The sequence below is a fragment of the Clupea harengus genome, chromosome 21, assembly GCF_900700415.2.
Source record: "Clupea harengus chromosome 21, Ch_v2.0.2, whole genome shotgun sequence".
Classification (NCBI taxonomy): domain Eukaryota; kingdom Metazoa; phylum Chordata; class Actinopteri; order Clupeiformes; family Clupeidae; genus Clupea; species Clupea harengus.
In genome coordinates, this window is record NC_045172.1 from 4,397,260 (window position 1) to 4,419,748 (window position 22,489).

Sequence of the window (22,489 nt, forward strand, 5' to 3'; positions counted from 1 at the left end):
TGTGTGTGTGTGTGTGTGTGAGTGTGTGTGTGTGTGTGTTTGAGTTAGTGTGTCTGTATCTGTGTTTGGTGACTCTGACTCTGGATCCGGATCGGGTGTGTGTTATGCATGTTTGTGTGTGTTCTGTATGAACGTGTGTTTATGTGTGACTGTGGTTGTCATGTGTATATCACTCTCTGTGTTGTGTGTGTGTATGTGTGTTTGTGTGTGTGTGTTTGTGTGTGTGTGTGTGTGTGTGTGTGTGTGTGTGTGTGTGTGTGTGTGTGTTGTTTATGTATATGAGAGTGTGTGTGTTTTACTCTCATTAGTGATTTTGTGAGAAAAAAACGCTCCCTGTTGTGTTTTGCTGGATGAATGCAATCGCCAACCGCTGATTAAAAGCCAGCTTCTGTATAAATATGCCGGATGTGTGTGTACAAGTGAATGTGGTTTGATTGTTTCGAGTTCTATGAGCACTATATAAAGTTCTGAGCAGTCTGAATCTCTTTTTCCCACAGTAAATCCAGTGACTGACTTTTTAGAAACTGCTTTTATTTACTGCCTGTATTCAAGCTAAATTAATTGTGGAGACACAATATCATTGAATTCTCCAGATACCTAGCCGACTCACTAATAAACATATACATGGAACAGTTGCTTGTCATATGCAATCCTGGGGTGAAGGAACCAGATCAAAGCGTTCTACGGCAGCACCTAGTTCAGATGATGATGTCGTACCTTTCTTCCGGCTGAAGGCTCGGTTCATGCTGTAGGTTCTGTGGGGTGTCTCCGGGCGATCTGATGCTGCTCTGCCTGCAAGAAAAACAAAGACTTAAAAATGACACATCCCTTCACAATTACTTTTTAGGCAGACGAGAAGAGTTCAGCAGTTTAAATGGTTCCTTTTTCATCCGTCAACGCTTTCAAGGCGCAGCAGAACGGGCTGGGCCCCGGTACGAGCACACAAAAAAAAAAAAAAGTTGATCCAAATATCACCGTGACGTGACGCTCCGCACGCGCACTCTGGAGACATTTCTCCGCAGCTTATCCGCCCATTAGCTCAGGGAGCGCTCAGAGGCGGCGAGCTCTTGACGTTAGACCAAAATACCGCCGCGCACATGCATCTCTGTGCTGGCCCGCTGCCACACTCTTCCACAATGACTCTTTGTTTCAGAAGCCTGGCTTTCAGCAAATTACACCGGCCCTGCGCCGCACACCAAAGACAGAGAACCAATAAACAAATCGCCTCTAATGGGGGTCTGAGCCAGGCTACTCCTGCACTGGAGCTCTTTGTGAAAGAGAGAAAGGGATAGAGAGGTATACAGAGGGGTACAGAGAGAATGAGGGATATAGAGAGGTAGAGGAAAAGCAAGAGGAATAGACAGAGGTAAAAAAAAGAAGCAGAGAAAGAAGGATAGAGAAGAACACAGAGAATGTGGGATAGAGAGAGACAGAGGAAAGAGAAAGGGAGATGGAAAGATAGGACGAGGACGAGGAGGCAAATAAGAAGGGAAATGAAGGCTTTTCCCCGTCCCCTTCTGTAGGCATCTGTTGATACCGTGTGCATCAGAGGACTGTCAGCCTTCCCTCCTGTCACGGCTCAGCGAAGCCCCAACCTCCGGTGCCAGGCCGTGCCACGCCATTCCACGCCAGTCCGCTCCGGCTCACGCCAGCCCTCATCAGACAGGAAGGCACTCTCGGGGTGAGGAGGGGGGGCAAGACCCGGGGCAGAACTCGCCCCCCTCTCACTAAGGCACTTCAGCAAGTCAGTCTGAGGCGCAGCCAAAGGGAATGGAAACTGAAAGGCAATGTAAGCACTGCTTGATAGGGAGAGAGAGAGAGGCAGAGGGAGAAAAGAGACGGAGGGAGAAAGATAAAAACACATACAGAGAGAGAGTGATAGAGGGAGAGAGAAAGAGAGAAAGAGAGGAGGAAGAAAGGAAAAGGAGATAAATAGAGACAGAAAGAGAGAGACAGAGATTTGAATGCCTCGTCTGTGTTGATGGGACTTTGCTGCTTGGCTGTCTGGTCTACTCACAGACCCTTTCTCACACAATCTTAAGGAATCCTTGCCTTCCAGAAGTGACACAGTCATTTCATTCCTGAGAGCATTGCTCTGAAACATAGAAGAGATTGCAAAACACTAAGCCAGACCGAGGGAAAATGCTTTCATGAGAAGCTTATTTAAATCTCAAGGACACTGGGTTCACGTTGTTCCATCTGACTGGACAGAAGCCATCTCCATCTTAGGCATGACGTGTCAGGGCTTCCTTCTTAAGGCAGAAAACCAGGAATAACTAATATTTTTAGCAAATTCCCGAAGGTCTTTAACAATTTAAATGAAAAAATTAATGTTTTATTTTTATGCAAACCGGAAAATCGAATTTCCACATTAGCTGCAGTGAGTCTATGAAGCAATGGCCTCACATGTACTGACGCACTTCTTGGATAGCGTTATCTCCAGCCTTTTAGCACATTTACTGTGACCCAAGGTAACCTGCACATACAGAAATGTCTATCATAAACAGACAGAAACATTAAGTCTTGCACTTATGGTCTTCTTGTTTAATAGCTGTTAAATGTCTTGGTTAAATGCTGTTAAATGTAATCCATCACAGTCATGTTAATGAATAAAGCAGTCTGTAAAATGGATGGAAGCCGCTTTTGTTCTGACGCCAAACTTCACATTTCCTTGCACTTTAACAGAGACAAACGTGAGTGGCCTTCCTGTCGAACGCATACATTTAGAAGACAGCCATTCGTTTGGCATTTAAAACATCTCCCAGTGCTGATGCTGACTGAAGACAGACATGATGGTTCATCATTCCACACATTTATCCTACAGTTACGAGCCAACACACACACTCACACAAAAAGACTACAGCCTTTCATTATTCAAAGGAAATCAATGTCTTCAATTCAGGAAAATAGCTGCTATTGACAGCCCAGAGTGCTTCCACTCCATTAAAGCCCATTAAAATCCACTTAAGCCATCCCTCACGCATTAACTGGTGTCCTAACAGGCCTTATACCACTTCCTAATAACTCCAGAGTGCCAAATATTCCTTTCACCAGAGAAGGTGTGTTAAAATTGGGCAAAGTTGTATTCCAAAAGGACATGCAGCCAACTCGTGACAAATGTGGCCGATGTGGCCAAAGAGTAATGGATGTTTAAATGTTTAATTGCATTTTAAATGTGGAGGAAATACCTAATTGAACAAACTTTAAAACAGTCTTGTTGAGGCCATTTCAAGTTTAAAGACTCTCTCTAACACACACACGCACGCACGCACGCACGCACGCACGCACGCACGCACGCACACACACACACACACACACACACACACACACTACCACAGGAACCAATCTTATTTAAATCATCTTTCATTACAGGAAACAGATCCAATCGAAGCACTGTGGCTGGAATTTAAATTGGAGCAGAGTGTTGGCTTTCGCCTTCCCTGCGGATTACAAGAGCCAAGTCAGACACCGTCATGCCCAAAGGAGCAGAATATGGAGTGCGCTGTCCGTTAGTGAGTGGACAATTTTTTAATGCAATCGACAGAAACACAATTTCTCCCACCCAAGTTCATTTAGCATTTCGATTGCTGAGCTGTTTCATTCCATCATTTCAGTTGACGCTTCCACCAGTGTGCTTTAACGTTCCAGAAAAAAGGAGCCTGTACGGAGATTAATCTTAGGCTACTCTTATTCCAAGGAATTGAGAGCAGCGAGCAGCCTTTCTCTCTCTCTCTCTCTCTCTCTCTCTCTCTCTCTCTCTCTCCCTCTCCCTCTCCCTCTCTCTCTTCCCACCCTTCTCAAAGTGGAGCTTTTCAAAAGATGGTGAGGAACATAATGAACAGTAGAAAAAAAAGTGCACTTGTCAACCTCTTCAGAGCTCTTGTTCCCTTAAACTTCACTCTGTAACCCCTCTCTGTAACCTCGTGTCTCTTTGAGTCATGCCATAGAGCGGAGGCAGAGATTGCCAGTAGGAGTCAACTGCTGTGACAACTGAGCCTGGGAGAACGTAGTGACTTAGTCGGCTTATAAAGGGCGTTCTTCGCACAGATTTGCAAAATAGAAACACAAAAAAAAAAAACCCTAACAAAAATTGAAAATTGAAACGAAAAAGTTGAAGACAGGTAAGAGAACAGGCATTGATACAGCGCATCCCTGCTTAGGACAGCCACAGCAGAGGCGGGGGGAATAAGCTCAGCAAGACTCCGACAGGCCTTAAAGCTGGACTTTGGATTTAATGCCAACCGCTGGGTTTCCATCAAAGCCCGAGCTGACCACAATGACTAGTTACTAAAGTCCTGACAGATGCACAACTTAACCCGCTCCATCGTTTCTTAAAAAGGCAGGAGGGCAGATGAGAGTTATGTATGAACTGGTGATGGATAGCTTATTAAAAAACTGACAGGTGTGGCAGGTCAGCTATATATTCGGTAAAATAAGTCAAGCAGGAGGTCAGTGAGAACTTCGAGGAGAGCAGGCAGAGCACCCCGGCCGTTCGTCACCCTTGAAAAATGGCATGTGTGGTTCAGTGGGCTGCGTGGGAGAGCTGTGGAAATTAAATTAAATAAAGAAAAGAAAATCGATGCTTGGTTTCATGCAAGTGCCTGTCAGTAAACACAGAGGCTTAATTAATTTCATTCACCAGCCCTACTGTTATTGTGCGCATCGACAGTTAAAAGCCACTCAATATACTGGGGTCCCCAAGCAATCACACGGGCCATATGATTTCCCTTCATTGCGCTGCTGGTTCATTTACAGTTTGGAAAAGACACCAGCACCAAAGCAGACTGTGGCAGTGGAGAAGACTGAAAGAATATGAGGAGGAATATGGGTGTTTTGTTCTGCAAGCATATTCTTGCTACAAGGGCTTTACCCATTGAACACATTTCCCATGGTATCTTTGTCATATGGTGTTGGTGCTTGCATAATCCTCAATCCAGATAACTGTTCCTGAACCCTCACTTGATGTACCTTGATGGGGATAGATTCTAGTGGTTCATCTACACACTATGAGCAAGTGTGTACATTTGGACTGACAAAGATCAGTTTTATACTGATCTGAATTCAGGGAATCTGTTTCTTCTAACGTATCTCATTCTCTGTGTTACTAGTGGCCATATGTAGAGCTGAGGCACTACATCAAGCTGTCGGCAGGAAGCCAGAAGGCAAACATTGTGGGAGTGGACCCTAACCATGAACCATGTAGAATGAAAACAGAGACCTATAGAGAGAAAAAAAGAATGATTGAGAGTAGATGAAAGTAAAGATGCTGTCCTTGACTGACAAGGAACGTTACATAAATGAAGGACCAAAAGAAAAAAGAGAAGAAAAAAAACCCAGCTTCCGCCTCGTTTCTGCTAGTGCACGAGTCAGAATCAAACACATGTCAAGAGTGAGACAACCTCAAATCTGCTAGATCTCACCAAATGAGACGATACATGAGTGAAGCTTTCCTGACTCTCTCTCTCTCTCTCTCTCTCTCTCTCTCTCGCTTGCTTTCTTTCTCTTTCTCTCTCTCTCTCTCTCTCTCTCTCTCTCTCTCGCTTGCTTTCTTTCTCTCTCCCTCTCTCTTGCTTTCTCTCTCTCTCTGATGCTGGGGAAATTGCTGTAATCCAGACAGCCACGCTCACTTGACCTGATCGCAAGCATCATATCAGAATGCACGCACCGCACTGTGCCGCACGCATGAGGTACTCGAGAAAAATGATGCAAAAGCCCTCCGGATTAGAACAGGTGCCTGGGCCAGGGCTGGGCCTCGTCCGTCCCAGAGCCAGATGCCATCTGCTTTAGCTCGCGTGATACCCGTGAAAAAGAAAATGACGAAGCGAAGTTGGCGTGAAGGAAGTCATAACTCGTTCTTGGCCCTTGAATGCCCCAGGGAGTGTGGTGACCACTGGCACCCCCACACTCCATGCCAAAGCACTGATAGCTTATTTCTACACATCAGATATTTTAATTTACTACCACCCCACACACACACCCTTCTCAACACCCCCCTTCCTTCTCCACTCCTTCTTCAAAATGGACATACATTATGTATCCTCATTGCAGAGAGGAAAAATTGGGGTTTTCGCAAAAAGGGAAGCTTGCTGTTAGACGTGCTTTATGGGGCATGAAATCTCATTACATGCCTAGTTAAGGAAGGCACTGATGGGATCGGCTTGCAGAAATCAACCTTGAATGTGGAAGTGTGCCAATAATGAAGGAGCTGCACGTGGGTCTGGGGATTGGGGTTTAAGGGGGTGGAAAACAGGCTTAAAAAGAACACTCCGTATCCTTAGATCTGTCTCCTTAGGTAATCTCAAGCGATGCTTTTTAACAACAAAAAACAAACATCAACATCAAAAACCAACAAACAAATATCAACATCTGTTGGTGATATCGGTGTGTTATTTTATTAATTGATTTATCTTCAAAGGAGTAGGCCTATCGTTATGTAAGTCCAACATCTATACTCAAAAATAAGCAGAGCAGTACATAGAACAGGTACCTTTACCACAACTACTACTTCTAGGCTATGACATCTGGGCATATAATTCTACATGAACATATGTCAACAACCTATAGACAAAAAAAAGGACACAAAACCGGTCCAGTTTCTGTCCCGCACCCAAAACAGAGTCAATACCCAGAGTGCTTCCTTTCGCCACTACTAAGATTCATAATGTGTTCTTTGTCAAGTTACATTTTTTTTCCATCTTGCTTCACGGCCTGGGCTGAGCGGAATAATGAAATCATTCGGGAGAACAACATCACCACGTACACGTTTACCAGAGCCCAATGCTCCCGGCCTCAGTCTACGTCTCCTCGCCTCGCTTCCCCCGGGTCGAGCTAATGAAGGGCTCACATCGCCCTGATGGAGCGAGCCGTGGAAATCCCCCGACAGATGAATAAACCAGTGGAGTTGCTTTCGGAGCGCGCGCAGGCGCTTGCGCGGGGTGTCATGGTTGGACACGCGTGAAATCCTGTGCCAGCCTCCCCCAACCTCTTTCTGTTTCTTTGCGGTACATGCTTTGTGGTGTACCTCATGGCTCCGACAAGACAAAGCACTTTAGAATAACGAAGCAGGTTCATAAATCTTGGGGAGCGATTCCAAGCACTCGTTTCAGTCTTAAATCCCATATAATAATTTGCCTCTAATCTTCATGGCTGTTTCTGCATGATAAGGACTTTACTTTGGCGAAATGCACTGCCTGTCCAAGTCACTTATAATGTGCCCATATTTTACTGTCAAGAATTGATTTCTAAGGAGTGTTTTTCTCCCTGGGCGAAAAAATAGAGTATGCAAAAAAAGGGGGAAAACGACTCCCACTTCAGCAGCCAAGGACAATCCAAACAAACACCAATTCCCTCTACTTCTGTAAACTTGGAGAGAAATAAGCGTTCTACTCTCATAATAAGAGCATGCTCCAAGGTCACAATACACCAACACATTTTTAAAAAGCACGAAAATAATCCAGATGCAGGCCCTCATTTTTCTTGACGCTATCTCGGCTAGGATAACCCTCACCAGTCACACCTTTTTTTCCCCACGCGCCTGTGTGAGATTGTGACACAGATACATACTAAAACCTTTTTCCGCGGAAAAACATATGCCTGGAGGGTGGAATATAAAAACGTGAGCCCTAAGTGCTAAGACATGACACCCTGTGAGGAGTGGAGGAGATGCAGGGCAAGCACTCAGTACACAAACACACACAATATGGCCACGGGGATTTATCCATTCACTGCAAAGTCTTCACAGTCCCTGACATCAGGTCTCTTCATTCTTACAACGGTCCCACCCTGGTCCTCATGGAAGAATTATGGTTGGCGTTGTGTTAGGCCCTTAATAAAGCTGAAGAAAATGTAGCCATAGGTATTTGAAACATCTACATCTTAGAATTAAACTTTTCTTTGAAAGGAAATTACCATAATAACAGCTCTCAGTCCTGTCATATGAAAGAACTTTATGCTCGCCTAATGGTGTAGTCCTTGATTATAATCCATTACATTTTTCATTGAATTTAGCTCAAATCTCATCACGCTCCTAGTTTGTGAACTCAGAAAACTCTGGTGTTTGTGCACAGTCCTGGCTCTGCAAATACAAAACAAACAAAGTGGCTCAGCCATTCTCTATTTCAGCCAATCGACAACATCGCTTCAGGAGCTTTGCAGTTGATTGGCTGTTGAGCTCAAACATCAACAACCTTTCAACAGAATTTAAGGCTGCACTTTTAGGCAGAAGCCCACTCAAGAGTCACGCAGGATCAGGTGAGATTAGGACGCAACATTACAGGGGATAAATCCTGAGAACATTCACTTCACACTGTTTTGGATGGCAGCTTAAAACCCAGTCTTTGACTTCGGCTGTACAGAAAACCTTTCATTAACAACACAGTCACATAGGAATATAGTCTTAGAATGGAAAACAGAGCTGTGGGAGCAGCCATTTGTCCCTTTGATTCGCCACGCTAGGTTAATCCCTTCTGAACCTTATTAGGGTTTATAAAAGAGGGGCTTCTGTGCCATGAAAGAACCCAACACAAGAATGCAGCACACACGTGCTGGACACAACACATGGGGGCTGGAGGTTTAAACACACAGACACACAGACACACACACACACACACACACACACACACGCAGAGCCTGTGTCTCTGCTCGGTTCTGGAAGGGGGAGATACGGAGGGTGAATCCATATGCTCAGAGAGAGAACAAGAGAGAGCGAGAGAAAGAGGAAGAGAGAGAGGGAGAGGGAGAGGGAGAGAGACAGAGAGAGGTAAAGAGACCAAGAGAGAGAGAGAGACAGGGGAAAAGAGAGAGGGAGAGGGATATATATATATATATATATATATATATATATATATATATATATATATATACTGTATAGTGGGTGGGTGTAGGGCTGACCAGGCTTATATAACACACGGCTTGGGGCACCTCGCCAAACGGACCATATAAACCCCTTTACATGCATTGTCACGCTGTCCTCATAAACAAGTGTGTATAATACACATCTGTAGGAGAGTGGGTGTGTATGTGTTGGTCTGTGTGTGTGTGTGTGACAGAGAGAGTGTCTATTCTGATATCTACTTGTCAACATCGCCCCCAAGGCCGATAGTGCCAAAAGAAACCCTCCTGAGATTCCTTCTTCTTTTTGTATTGCTTCATCTCCATCATTGTCATGACAGCCTTTACAGTAAATGGCTTACTTAGTCAGGGTAAACTTCCTTATCCCGTGGCAAACTATCTCATTGGCCGTTAATGATCCATTCAGACAGGATCGCCAGCCTAAAAGGCCATCTGGGAGCGAGAGAACAACACCACATCCTCTCCCAGGAGCTCAGAACGCAATCACCAGAAAAAAAGGGGCTATTTATTTATCTATTCATTCTCATCCATTACCAAGGATAAACAACCGTGACTCTATCACATAAATGCGTCTCTAATAATCCAGATGGTCTGGATCATCAAAGCAAGACATTCTGCCGTGTGTTCTGTCTGGCGTGTGCGCTCGGCCATACGCTGAGCCAATCAAGCATCTCCCACAGGCCTCAGCATTGCGCAATTCACCACCTTGAGTAAGAAAGGGCCGCCCAGACTAAAATTAGATCTGTTGCAGATAAGGGATCGCCCTCTCTCTTGCCAAAAGGGCACTAAGAGGCTTATAGTCTGCATCATGCAGACGACTTCATGCATGTTCCCAGTGTGTCTACTCTATGGTTCTCTATTTGTCTTTGTCTAGTGTGTGTGTGTGTGTGTGTGTGTGTGTGTGTGTGTGTGTGTGTGTAAATGTGAGTTTGTGTGTGTGTGTGTGTGTGTGTGTGTGTGTGTGTGTGTGTGTGTGTGTGTGTGTGTGTGTGTGTGTGTGTGTGTGTGTGTGTGTGTGTGTGTGTGTGTGTATTAGTGTTAGGGCTCTGTCCTACTTGAGCAGATGATTATTTGACCAGAACAGTTTAGGGTGCAAACCTGACATTTACGTTTCTACATAGCAATCTCACTAAAAGAACACGAGTGGGAAGATCAAACTCAATACACAATTAACATTTAAATGTTTCCCTCTGTGAAGATGCATAGCGGCTTCAAGCCAGACCTGGGCCATATCCGCGCCGGAGTCCTCGCTTACCCAAGCATGCCACGCTGTTCCTCAGCGCATGCATCTTACCCAAGCATGCCACGCTGTTCCTCAGCGCATGCATCTGCATGTATATTTCATACAGACTCATGTTGTGCGCTGCAGGACTGGCTGTTTTCACGTCACCCAGAACAAGGGAAAGGACAAGGCTAGGACACGGAACAACACCTTCAAAGGCATGTTTTTCTGTCACGACACAATGTTAGCCGAATGGGCGCTCTCCTTTGGTGTTTAATGGAAAAGAAATTACAGTGATCCATCTTGTTTTTTTTTTGTGTCTTCTCACTGGCATCAATTCTAGTGTTTTGCGTGGTGTTCCAGTTAGATTTTCAATGCATCACTGGTGTCTGCGTAATGATGTTTGTGCGTATGATTCTCATTTAGGGTTCCTAATGTCATTACACAGTCCTTACACCAGTGTCCACTACCGGCGCTGGTTGGGAAAGGCTTTTGTTTTCCACCAGTCAATGTGCCTTGTTTCTGTTTATGATACGCAGGAATACGTGGTTGAATAGACGAAAGAGGGACTGCGGTGTTGATGTGAAGCCTAAAAAAAAAGGACAACTGGAGCACGCTCAGTGGCTCTGCAGAAAAACAAAAGTGTGCCCACAAACCAGGCCGACTCTCAAAGCAGTCTTCAAACGCCGCGCAATCCTTCAGCTGGAGTGAACACTGAGTCAAGCCATTGAGGCTGCCGTTCCAAAGATAGCACTGTCTGAGAAGCTGAATTAAGTAAGTCACCAGCGTTTCTCTCTCTCTCTCTCTCTCTCTCTCTCTCTCTCTCTCTCTCTTTCTTACTCTCTGTCTGTCCCTTACCATTGCTCCTTCCCTCTCCCTGTCGCTCACTCAGGCTATCCCTCAAGTCTCTCTCTCTCTGTCCTTTTCTCTCTCACACTCCTGCTCACTGTCTCTCGCTCCCTCTCATCCTCTCTCACTCCCTCTCATCCTCTCTCTCTCTCCCTCTCATCCTCTCTCTCTGTCTCTCTTTCTTTCTCTCTGTTTCCATGTTTATGTTTGGCAGCCGTCTGCAGAGAGAACACGAATTCCACAGAGCACACTGTACACAGAAATCAAAACATAAACATAAACATGTTTTTTCTGTCCTCTCACAAGCAACACGGTGTGGTTGCCGGGTCGCCACAGTCATCCTCCACCGTGCGGCACACGGTACAGTGCTCCTAGCATCCAGGTGCTGAGTTGGGCATTCTCTCCTCTGTCTTCTGACTGGGATGGCTTGGGAAGAAGAGTCTTAGCATCTGGATGGCGATACCCTGGGAAACAGCCTCGCTAGCCCTTCAGGGTTGGGCTGCTGAGGGTAGATAAGTCCTAAGCCCTGGTCAGGTAGCACACACACACACACACACACACACACACACACACACACACACACACACACACACACACACACACACACACACACACACACACACAGCCTAGCATAATTCTCTTGGGAACCACACCCGCATGGGGTTTTAAAACGATAGAGCCTATAGCATCCTGGAATTAGTGCACCCTCTCAACAAACACACACACACACACACACACACACACACACACACACACACACACACACACACACACACACACACTTAGCCCTAGAAGATACAAGGTAAAACTGTCAAAATTTATATGCATACAATATAAACACATACGTAGTACATGTACGTAGACCTATACATGAATCAGGGGGGCGGTCTGTTTGACAATGTGCTACTGCGCTGGACACAAAGCTGTGTGAATCACAAGAATCAAAGTGAATACAATTAATGCTGAATTTGCCTCTACAATCCATCAAGTAGGCATGTGTGATGAGATAATTAACGGCAAATTAGCAGCTCTGTTTTGGAGTGTAAATAGAAGGGTAGTGTTGTGCGCTCTTAATCACACCCTCATAGACTAACATGGCCTTCTTCATCTCATCCAGTATTACCACACAATAGATTGCAACATCAATCCCACAGTCCCTTGCTGCAGAACAATGTTGCAGCTACATAGTGGGAACAAGAACAAAACAAAAACAGCAGGTGAAAAATGCGCCGCCTTCCCCATGCTCAAATATCATCCCAACAGAAGGTGGAGCATTTATTTCCCTAATGGCTCTAGGCATGATGGATGAACTGTGTCTATGACTCTATCTCTGGACCTTATCTCACTCTATAATATGGTATTTGTTCCTTTGTCTCCAGTATCATCCTATTTCATAGCACATTTACAATGGAGGCCTGACAGCTGAAGTTTTTCACAGCGTAATATGATCAAGCCCAGGGAGTGTGGAATATTGATTGCACTAAAGTAAACAGCAAACAGCCCGCTGAAATCCCTGAAAATAGGGAAACAATCAGAAAAGAAAAACACAATTGGCCTTCCGCATTGTAATTTTTTACATGAATGCCCAAGCTGACGGCGTGAAAATTCTCTGGCAATGTCAGTGGCGAAAAATGGAGGAAATATTGGGAACGTCTCAAATGGGGTGAAATTGAAACGCCCAATCACGGTATAAATTGCACAAACACTGTTGAGTTATACTAGCGACGTCAGCTTGCGTAAAGAACTTCTGCACTATTACTCAGATAAAGTGTGTGCACACAAACACAAACACAAACACACACATCCACAAGCACAACAAACACACATACACAAACACAACAGAAAAAAGACACAGACACGCAAACATGCAGATAACAATACACACACACACACACACACACACACACACACACACACACACACACACACTCTCATACACAAACAAATCTTGGTGTTTGACATTCACAGTTGAGCGGTTTCTTAGAGTGTTAACTAAGCTTTAACTATGTGATGTAATGCTGTCAATGAACAGCTGTGACAAACCCAGATGGTTAACCCACAGTGATACCACAGCCATAGCCACATCAAAATATCTTCTGGCCATAATTCCATTACTTCACATTGTGATAGTGCTTTCTCATTGTATATTATAGCAGTGGAAAGGAGCAAAGCTTAATCAGCTTAAACTAAGCCCCTTCGAGTGACAATGGCGAGGACTTACTCTTTGCCTGCGAGACGAGGCAAGGTTTATTATGGCTTGAGTCATGCAGAGCACTCATATTCTCCCTCAGACGTGTGTGTGTGTATGTGTGCGTGTGTGTGTGTGTGTGTGTGTGTGTGTGTGTGTGTGTGTGTTTGTGTCTGTGTTTGAGCGTGAAGGTGTGCATGTGTGTGTGTCATAGGTCATCTGATGTGTGTGTGTGTGTTTGTGAGTGACTCTGTGTGTATGCTAGTTCTCCCTTCACAGTCATAGGTCATCTGTTGATCATATCCAAGCTTACGGTTACGCTACATGGAAAGACTCTATTATTATAATGCACTGGCAGTCACATTGACATTCTGTAGTCACGTGTATCTGACACATGAATTGCCTTGTGTATAGATTGTTCTCATTTCTTCCAGGCTAACAATATTTGTGTTTACAGCAATGGGGTGGCATACAGAAAAGGAGTGATCATTCATTTAGTGTTTTCGGTTGCACATTCTACCGCAGTCTGAAAGAGACTGCGGTAGTCTGAAAGAGACTGCGGTAGAATGTGCAACCGAAAACAGTAAATGAATGATAACTCCTTTTCTGTTCAGTTCCCCACAGCTCTTCCAGAGCTTTCTATGAGTTTCAATCAAACATCATATAAACAATACTCCATTGTCGGCTAATGATGATGAAAAGGGCAGAGTATGTTCCACATGCGCCATTTGGTCCATATCAGTATGCTGATGCAATATCTCATGTGTGAGGGTTGAGAGAAATAGGATATTAAAGAGAGAGTATTCCTCAGAAGGAGAGATAGATAGAGAAAGAGGGAGAGAGAGAGGGAGAGAGAGAAAGAGGGAGAGAGAGAGAGAGAGAGAGAGAGTGTAAAATCCCATTTTGAACAGGCTAAATCTTTGGGGTCGGCTTCCTGTTTGCCGAAGGGAAGGAAATTGTGTAACGGCACGCTCATGATGTGCCATTGGGTGGGGGTGTCTGCAGAAGGAGTAGCCTCTTCCTGGGGGGCAGAATGAGGGAGGGCGGGAGGGGTCCTGACTTAGGAATGGAACAGAGCAGGAATGGACCAGATTCTAACAGCACAGACCAGATTGTGACCTGACCTAAAAGAGCAGCTCTTTGCGATACTGTGGAAGCTGATCTTAAATTCCTTCAGAGTGTTGATATGATGATGTACAGAGCATGAGGTGATATGAAATAAAACTAAGGCTGTAACCTTAATGTGAATACCTCTGAGTGATTAGCAGGGAATGTTTTTGGTACATTGTGCACCAGACTGGTCTAGGCCTTGAAGCTATAACCTTAAAATCATGGTTTATCTGCCTACAGCTTTGTTATCTTTCTCTCTCTGTTTGTAGGTCATATCGTAGGTCAGGGTGTACTTTCATGGAGCAGCAATTGTTAAGATGTCTAGGTCAGTCCATTTGGGCAATACTGGAAAATGGTGGTAAAATGATTAGTTTAGGAATGACTATTAGGACTATTTTTGATTGGTTCTTAAACTATCTTCTGTGGTGATGCCAATGTGGGAATAAGCATCTACGACTTGCCAATTCTAGTCAGAAACTCTAGTGCCCTCTCTCTGCCCACGTGCAACTGTAGAATAATAACCTTTGTGATTTGGACTTGAACACAATTTTGCCTCTACTGTGTTATTTAATGGAAATTTCTACAACAATGCTCGTCTGACGGTGAGGCAAATGTCATTGCTTTCTGAGGGGCTGCACAGTGTACTGGCTTAACTTTTCCTACTTTAGTGTTCCCAAATTACAGTTGATTTTGACTTAACTATATACTCTCCGCTAAGTTCTCAAAGCAGCCCCTGCATCTATTTGAGAGCCTGGCATATTCTTTTCCTGGAAACCAGGCTTCCTTAGAATTAAATGACTTGAGGAAATCTCTATCTCTAACAACACGCATGTGAAATATACTTAGTGAAACATTTCACGTCATTGTATATCTATTTTGTTTTGCACATTATAATGTCAAATCGTAAGGTTCTCTCTTTAAAGTAGGCTTGCACGTACATTAATGCTGCCTGAAGCCAAACTAGGTTCATGCCCACTTGGCCTTCTCTCACAAGGTTTTTTTTTTTTACATAATTGGCCAATCACTGGACTGGACTGTGAAAGAGAATAAAATGCCCTCTGGGTGTGTAGATGACGCCCAAGAATGTTTGGCCTCCATTTAAACAAAGCAAATTACAGGTGGGCAGATGAGGGTTATCCAACCTGGTATCCAATAACCAATCAGATCAGAAATGCAGTCACGCCAAGATATGACTATGAACTATAAAATTAAACTGAATGCCATCCATTGAGTTTAGTCAGTGAATTGCTATTGTAAACATGTGTCAACAAAATACTAACATATTGATCCATTTCTTGTTGCACATCTGTATGGTCACTTTGCCTTAAATAACTGGAATATACTGTATGAAAGGGAGGAATACGGACGGCATAACTTGTGCGAAAAGCGGAGAGTAGGTTAAGGTTCCCCTGGCTGCAGCTCAAGATGCTACTTAATCTAGCTCAATAGGAGGACATCATGTGCAAGCGAATTAGCCTATTTGTCCAGGGAAGTTAACAAACAGGAGAAAACAGAGCCTATCATTTAATCGATCTGTCTTTTAATTGTGATGCTTAGTTGCAAACTTCTTATAGGCTATAAGCTACAACTAAACTGATTTTGTCTAACGTTTCACAGATAAATATTGATGATGTGCAATAAACCCAGCTTAGCAAGAAACCTGGAAATAGTATTTTGAAACGGTTTCTCTCTTTCAGTGTGAATAAAGGTATCTGTGATATACTTTATAGAATATAGATTAATTGTCATGACAGCACCACAGCAAATTCGTAGTCAACCTTTGTATCTTATTACACCCACTGCTTTCCCCCGCCCCGACCTCTAAATTCATTTTGGGACTTCCTGAGTTTCAAACATCACGCCCTGCTACTGGTGACCCATACAGTATGCCAAGAAATTTCCGCCCCTCTCATCTCACTAACTTATTTCCCCGCCATTCCCCACCTGGAACCCAAATAGCCCAAGAATCGCTGAGAGGCCCTTGCCATCCATCTTGTGGGCCAATCTGCACCACCGAGTGGGAGCACAATTTCTTTATCTCGAAGATCTGACGGTGACAGAGATGAACGCCGGTCTCAAAGCCCGACGAGTGCATTTATCAGCCAAACAAGAACACAGGCTCACAATGGAGGAGGCGGCTTCAAAGGAAGACGCAAGCCCTAAGTGCTCGTCTAATTCAGGCACAATGACCTCATTTGCAAGAGCCGGACGGAGGAGGAAGAGTGGCTTTCCGCCTCCTATTGTGACGTGACTATTATGGGCCAGGAACGACTGAAACAACGACCAACTTGGCAAAGGGATGAGCTATTTTTGAGAGTATTAGGGTGGGGTAGTCTTTCTTGATAAGATCTTAGTTTAAACAGACACAGCGTGCAGCTGAATCAATAAACTTGCAGCCGTATTCCTGCCGTCCGCATGTGCCCACAAACATTACAGGCAATGGATTAGGGAGCGTACAACATGCACCAACTATTTATTTTCCCAAAAGGTTTATGCCTGTCCATCTTTCATTCCAGTAGAATAGAATACACACAGCAACAGCCCCCCCCCCCCCCCCCCCCTAACTCCATCCTATTCTGCCATTCTGCTGCGCTCTAGTTATTCATACTGGTTGAATGTGGAGGAAGCTGTGAGCCCTCATCTGGGCGGAGTAATGAGGTGATTACTTTCTCCAGAGTGCATATTAGATGGGAACTCTTGGACAAACACGCCATGTTAGTTGTTGAAACATACATACTCAAACACACACCCGCACAAAAGAGAGAGGGAAAGAGAGACAGAGAGAGAGAGAAAGAGAGAGAGAGAGAGAGAGAGAAAGAGAAAGAGAGAGAGAGAGAGAGAGAGAGAGAGAGAAAGAGAAAGAGAGGGAAAGAGACACTCAGGCTTAGTGGCTGTATTGGGCCCCAGTCCACCAGCTGCTCCATGCCAAACAGTAGTGTCAGGGGTAAATAATAAAATATGCAATGTTTAAGAAAAAACAACAACATCATGTCTGAGGGAGCGACAGGGGCCAGAGGGTCCTGGATTGATTTATTCACACAGTACAGCCAGCTCAGAGAGGCAGGTTCTTTAATGACTTTCTGTGTCTGTGCCATAACTGATGTGAAACTAAAGCTGCAAAAGCCTTGTTTACTCTGCCATTGTGCAATTAGGCTCCATTATCTTGAATAAAAGGGCTGCGATGCAGCAAGCCAGTCAATGTTTTGCAAGAGTTGATGCTCAGTCTTTGGATTACTTTGAACAATTCCTTTTTTTTGTATTTTCATGAAGTGTTTTAGCAGCTTGGGCCTAATAAGGATGATGATTGTTGATGTCGAACTTCACGGGGAGAAAATGTTAAGCTTTGAAGGGAAGTGGTGTTACAGGCACAGCAAAATTCTCAGTGACACCCATGTCCCAGAGTCAACAGGATGAGTCTGAAACTGGCAAGATACAACACCTCCAATTATCTGCATGGTTCACTGCCGATTGAAGTATTTAAACATGGCGTTTGAGCCCTGCTTTGGAGAATGCTGTCATTTTTACAGAGGCTTCTCAGATGCAGGCCCACAATATCATTTCCTGCTGAATCCCCAGCCTTGCATTACTAAGCAATTACCTGTCCAACAGGAATACAGCAACCAGGCCCTTCAACTCCCTCAGTTGTTGCCACTGTTACCTCTTGACCTGTTGGGGATGTGTTGGGTTGAAGAGCTAGGTTATAGCTCATTATGCTAACTGCCAAACCAACAAACCAACCACTACAAACAACAACTGCCTGAGTGCTTGGACCTTTTCGTCCTTATCTCCTTTGCTGCCCACGGACTTCTGTGGTTGAGTGGTTGGTCGACCGTCAGCCAGACTGAGAGGAGCAGGCATGTTGGGTGCATATGCCTGTGCAACTCCCGTAACCCATATTGGACTGTGCTTCTAAGTTTGTGTCACAAACGTCTGTGTTTGTTAACTATGGAAGCCTTTCGCTACACAGCCCTTGAAGTTGTGGTTCTCCTCTACCATTGCCTCTATCAGCGACGGTTCTCTACTTCTGCAGGGCAGCTGGGAAAGTCCACTGGAGATGATAGCCTATGTTCATTGAGGCTCTGGTCGCACCTTTGTCATCCAGCGGACTGTCGTAGGTATGGATTGGAACTGGACATTTTTGCTGCACTTTCACTAGCTTTAGCAAACAAGAGAATGGGCAGAGTGCATGCCGGTGGGTAGGAAGGTAGACAGGCAGGTAGGCCATCCAATCATTTCATTTGGACCGAATGTGACTGCTGTGGGGTGATTCTTTTCTTTTTATAGTCAGAGCATTTAATTCATTCATTGCTGTCGGGATGTAAAGAGAATTTCTACAAATATACCAAAACATGCGTCTGAAATACATTACCTACCCTAGCTCTAATGCAGCAAATGAGGATATGAAAATGAAAAAGTACCCCATATTTCTCATTTGTAAATACTTGATCAATACCAGGTTTAAATCACAGGCAACGCGGACCTGTGAGTTGGGACGCTGATGCATAAGTCACCATTGACTGGCTCGTGGGGAGAACGGCTCTACAACTGTTGCTTGCTTGACAATTCTGTGCTGTCAGCTCAAACTGCCAGCAGTCAATATCTATGCACAGCTCAAATCAAAGGGATACGCCATCCGCCTCGCAACTGTTTTTGAAACTACTCCATACACTGCCGTCGTTTTCAATTTAGGACAGAATCAGGTGCAATTTAAGAGAGAAAACTGGGAAGCTTCACAGCGGGTTTGCCATTTCCTCGACTCATTTCTCTTTTATGAAGAAGTCTCATATCGTTTGCATCAAAGAGAGTTTGTGGTGATGAATGCTATCAGGTCAACGTTAGTGCTGAAATTTCAGAGCGTCAGGTCACAGTCCAAATCTGGTTGCCTTCAAGCTATTCACAGCTATCAATGGTCTAAGATGTGGTTGCTGGCGAGAAAAAAAACAACTACAAAAATGCACTAAATCAACACAACACATCCTCTGGTCTAGACATGCCTCGTCGATGTCAGGAGGGCGACTCCAAACCACCCTCAAAACATTCACAGCCACAAATGGAATGATCTGGAATTGCCCCCCATGGCAAAGTAAACACGCTTTCCTTTTTATTCGCATACATGATAAAGTCTGCACTAATCTGAAATACAAAAGTCATATTTTAGCAATCAACAGCTGCAGTTATTACCCCAGAGAGCTAGAAAAGTGGTGTGTGACACTAGGCAGGACCTTGTTGAGAGCAACATTTTCAATGGGGAAAACACAATAATTAAGACTCAAGCAGCTCTACATACTTCTCCTTAACACTATCGCCTCAAGCTTCCATCTAAAAAAAAAAAAACAAGCACAGCGGTCACTGTGATTACAATGATTCTCGATTTTTCTCCTCCAAATGGGCACTTAAGCCATTACGTTTGACAGAAAAGCAGAACACTAATGCATAAATAAATTAAAAAGAAACATTAAAATATGAAATAAAATTTTAAAACCGACTTTCTATGATCCCTTTCTCTTTGATTCAACCTATTGATTGCGGCAGTCTAATGGTAATAATAATAACGAAATGCCCACTCTTGCCTCAATAAGGCCTCCTCTCTGGATGTTCGATACAGTGTGCCCTGGAAATAAATAAATGAAAACGAGGTGCCCTGCTGTGTTCTTCGCCCCGGAGACTACATCTCTATCCCCTTAACAAGCCAGTAGCTCCGAATTCAGCCAAGGTGATGGAGGACCGCTTCGGCTGCCAGCTCTATTGCTAGTCAGAGCTCAGGCCTTTTGACTTCTGCCTTGGCTGTTTGAAGTGCAGGCTGGGGCAAAGGTTTCCAAAAATGACAACCAGGAACATATTATGGTAAGATCACATGCCAGTGATTATGGGCCTGTATGAATAACACAGGGATTGGGGATAGGGTTTTTTTTAGTGAAACCTGTGGAGCTTTGGGTTTTCCTGTGAGCCCCTAAGGGATAAGAAGGAGAAATGATGTACTGTGCTCAGAAGTGCAGCGATCATGTGTAAGTCCCTTACAGCCGTTTTGTTTGATGTATTGGCCATAGGGGAGGTGCCCATGCATGCAATGTAAAGCTCATTCTCATGCAAAAGAGAAGAAGAAAGAGAAAGAGGGAGGGAGAGAGAGAGACAGAGGGAGCATGAGAGAAAGAGAGGAGAGAGAGAGAGAGAGAGAGAGAGAGAGGGCGCATGAGAGAGATAGAGCAGCTATGCTTGACTGATTGCATATATGCCAATGCAATTATGCACATGTTCAGTGTGCTAACCATTCATACATATTTATAACCTCTACATGGATCTGTTTCCATTCAATAGATGAAAATAACTGAATCACTGGGGACAATCATGTAGACTATGCATCATTCTATCAAATTGATCATATCCTATACATATTCACAATCAACAGTCTATCCCCACCATGCCTGCGGGCACGGAGTTTAAAAGATACCAATTAATACTGCAGCACACTGACTGACTTGCTGAACAATTTTGTTTACCCTGTTTAATGGTTTTACAGAAATAAGTCACCCATGCAGGTGGACATCACGCACGGAGGTCAGTTCTGACGTACAGAGCTGGCCTTGCCAACTTTAATGGCCAGCGCCAAGTAAACCGCGTACGCTTGGTAGACTGAGAAATCTAATTTTGCCAGCCAAGGGCACTTTCAAGAAGAAGGGTGTCCAGTCAGCAATGTCATTCAACCCTAAGATTTCAGTTATACCCTTTTTAGCAGACACTGCAAAAAAGTAACCCAAAGCTTGATGAAAATATCAGGATATAAGATAGATAGGATTCATGAAGTGGCAAAAATGGACTACCTTACAGCCGTGCCATATCGTACCTATAACGATGCCTTGAGTTGTACGCCTCACACGGGTCGACTGAAAAGCGTGGACACTTGTGGATGGGCGATCTGACAGAGGACAAACAAAAACACTCCTTGCTCCTTTATCAACATCAAATAGCAACTTCCAAGAGACCACCCAAATTCAGCTCTGAACCCGTTTGCACTTTGTGTCTCTCAATCCTGACACTGTCCAATCTGCACGTGCCATTGTCACCGCTGTTTACATCTTCGCGACCTTTCTCAATATTTAATTACAAAATGAATCCAAATAGTAGAACAGTTCCATTCCATATCAATACGTGGGAATACTACTACTTTCCCGAACGCTACTTTTACTATCATTAGGGGAAACAAACAGTCAAAATCGACCTCATAATTCTGCAACGTTCGATTTATTACGTTTCACTACAAAATGACCAACAAGCATGTTGATTTATACATTTTGTTGAACAAAGAATACGTGCGTAATGCATGAAACAAAAGAGAATCTCTAACACCGACAACACAATTCTTTCTCTGCTCAAAGCACGCCAGCCAGGCTACTACGACAAGAACTTTGTGTTTATGTATTAATTTCTACTCAAAACTTGCCCTTGTCCCGATAAAGATTCCATTCTGCTCAAAGAGGTTTTCTCCGAGCCAAGACAAGAAACAGAAAAACGCAGAGTAAAACTCACTGAGAGTGGAGATTTTCTGGCTGCGCCGCGTAAAGCCGCTCGCCTCCGTTACCATCGGGACCCGCACTACAGTCTCCTCACATTCCGCTCGCTGGAGCTGCTTAAAAAGTTTAGTGACGTCAAGGCAGGCATTTAAAACGCCGCTTTTCTACTGGAATCCAGAGTCGATAGCCCTGTTAAAGGGACAGACTGATCATCTGTCCTGAGTGGAAGTAAACAAAGAGGCTGGCTTATTCCCCAAGCCGTTAAAATGCCTATTTAGCCACCCAGTGGTCAACGCGATGCAGTCTCTAGTAGGCCTACTGTCAGCACTCAAACAAAATCTCATTCAGTTCAAAATAATGGCTATGCACACAATATGTTGCTTTATACACCCTATGCTTCCCCTTTCTGTATCCTATAAATAGCACATGCTAGTGCAGTTTACTGTCACTTATTTTTCTATTTGGCAGTCATCAGATACCATCCCACACAAAAGAGCAGGAGCAAGGTGCATCTAATCTGGCAAACATTCACCAGCCTCCCTGAATGGACTGTCATGGCCACATGGGGACTGATCAGTGATGTCCTGAAGCCAGACGATCATTCTCGGCCAGACGGCTCAGAGGAGACGGGCAGAAAAATAAAGAGGTAGCTACAGGACCAAAGTCTTTCTTTCTACAATATCTGTTCTTAATTCTGCCACTGACCACAAAGTCCTCTCTTTCTTTCTCTCTCTCTCACCAGTGCAGCCCTTTGTAACTCTA

At 44.3% G+C, this 22,489-nt stretch overlaps 1 protein-coding gene across 6 annotated transcripts in view; it reads right to left on the bottom strand.

The window, feature by feature from the left end:
* The window catches only part of gulp1b (GULP PTB domain containing engulfment adaptor 1b), a 38,427-nt gene extending 16,208 nt beyond the window's left edge, over positions 1 to 22,219 (bottom strand). For 4 of the 6 annotated variants that reach the window (XM_031558405.1, XM_031558406.1, XM_031558401.1 and 1 more), the window contains exons 1-3: positions 21,744 to 22,219; positions 21,061 to 21,132; positions 718 to 792 (exon numbers count right to left, since the gene is read on the bottom strand). In XM_031558405.1, coding sequence (XP_031414265.1) covers positions 718 to 792; positions 21,061 to 21,132; positions 21,744 to 21,798 — 202 coding nt within the window. In that variant the 5' untranslated portion in view covers positions 21,799 to 22,219. Of the gene's footprint in view, positions 1 to 717; positions 793 to 1,537; positions 1,677 to 21,060; positions 21,133 to 21,743 lie in introns of those variants that run through there. The other 2 variants (XM_031558403.1, XM_031558404.2) reach the window with 2 other exon arrangements.
* Between the last annotated feature and the right edge of the window lie 270 nt (positions 22,220 to 22,489).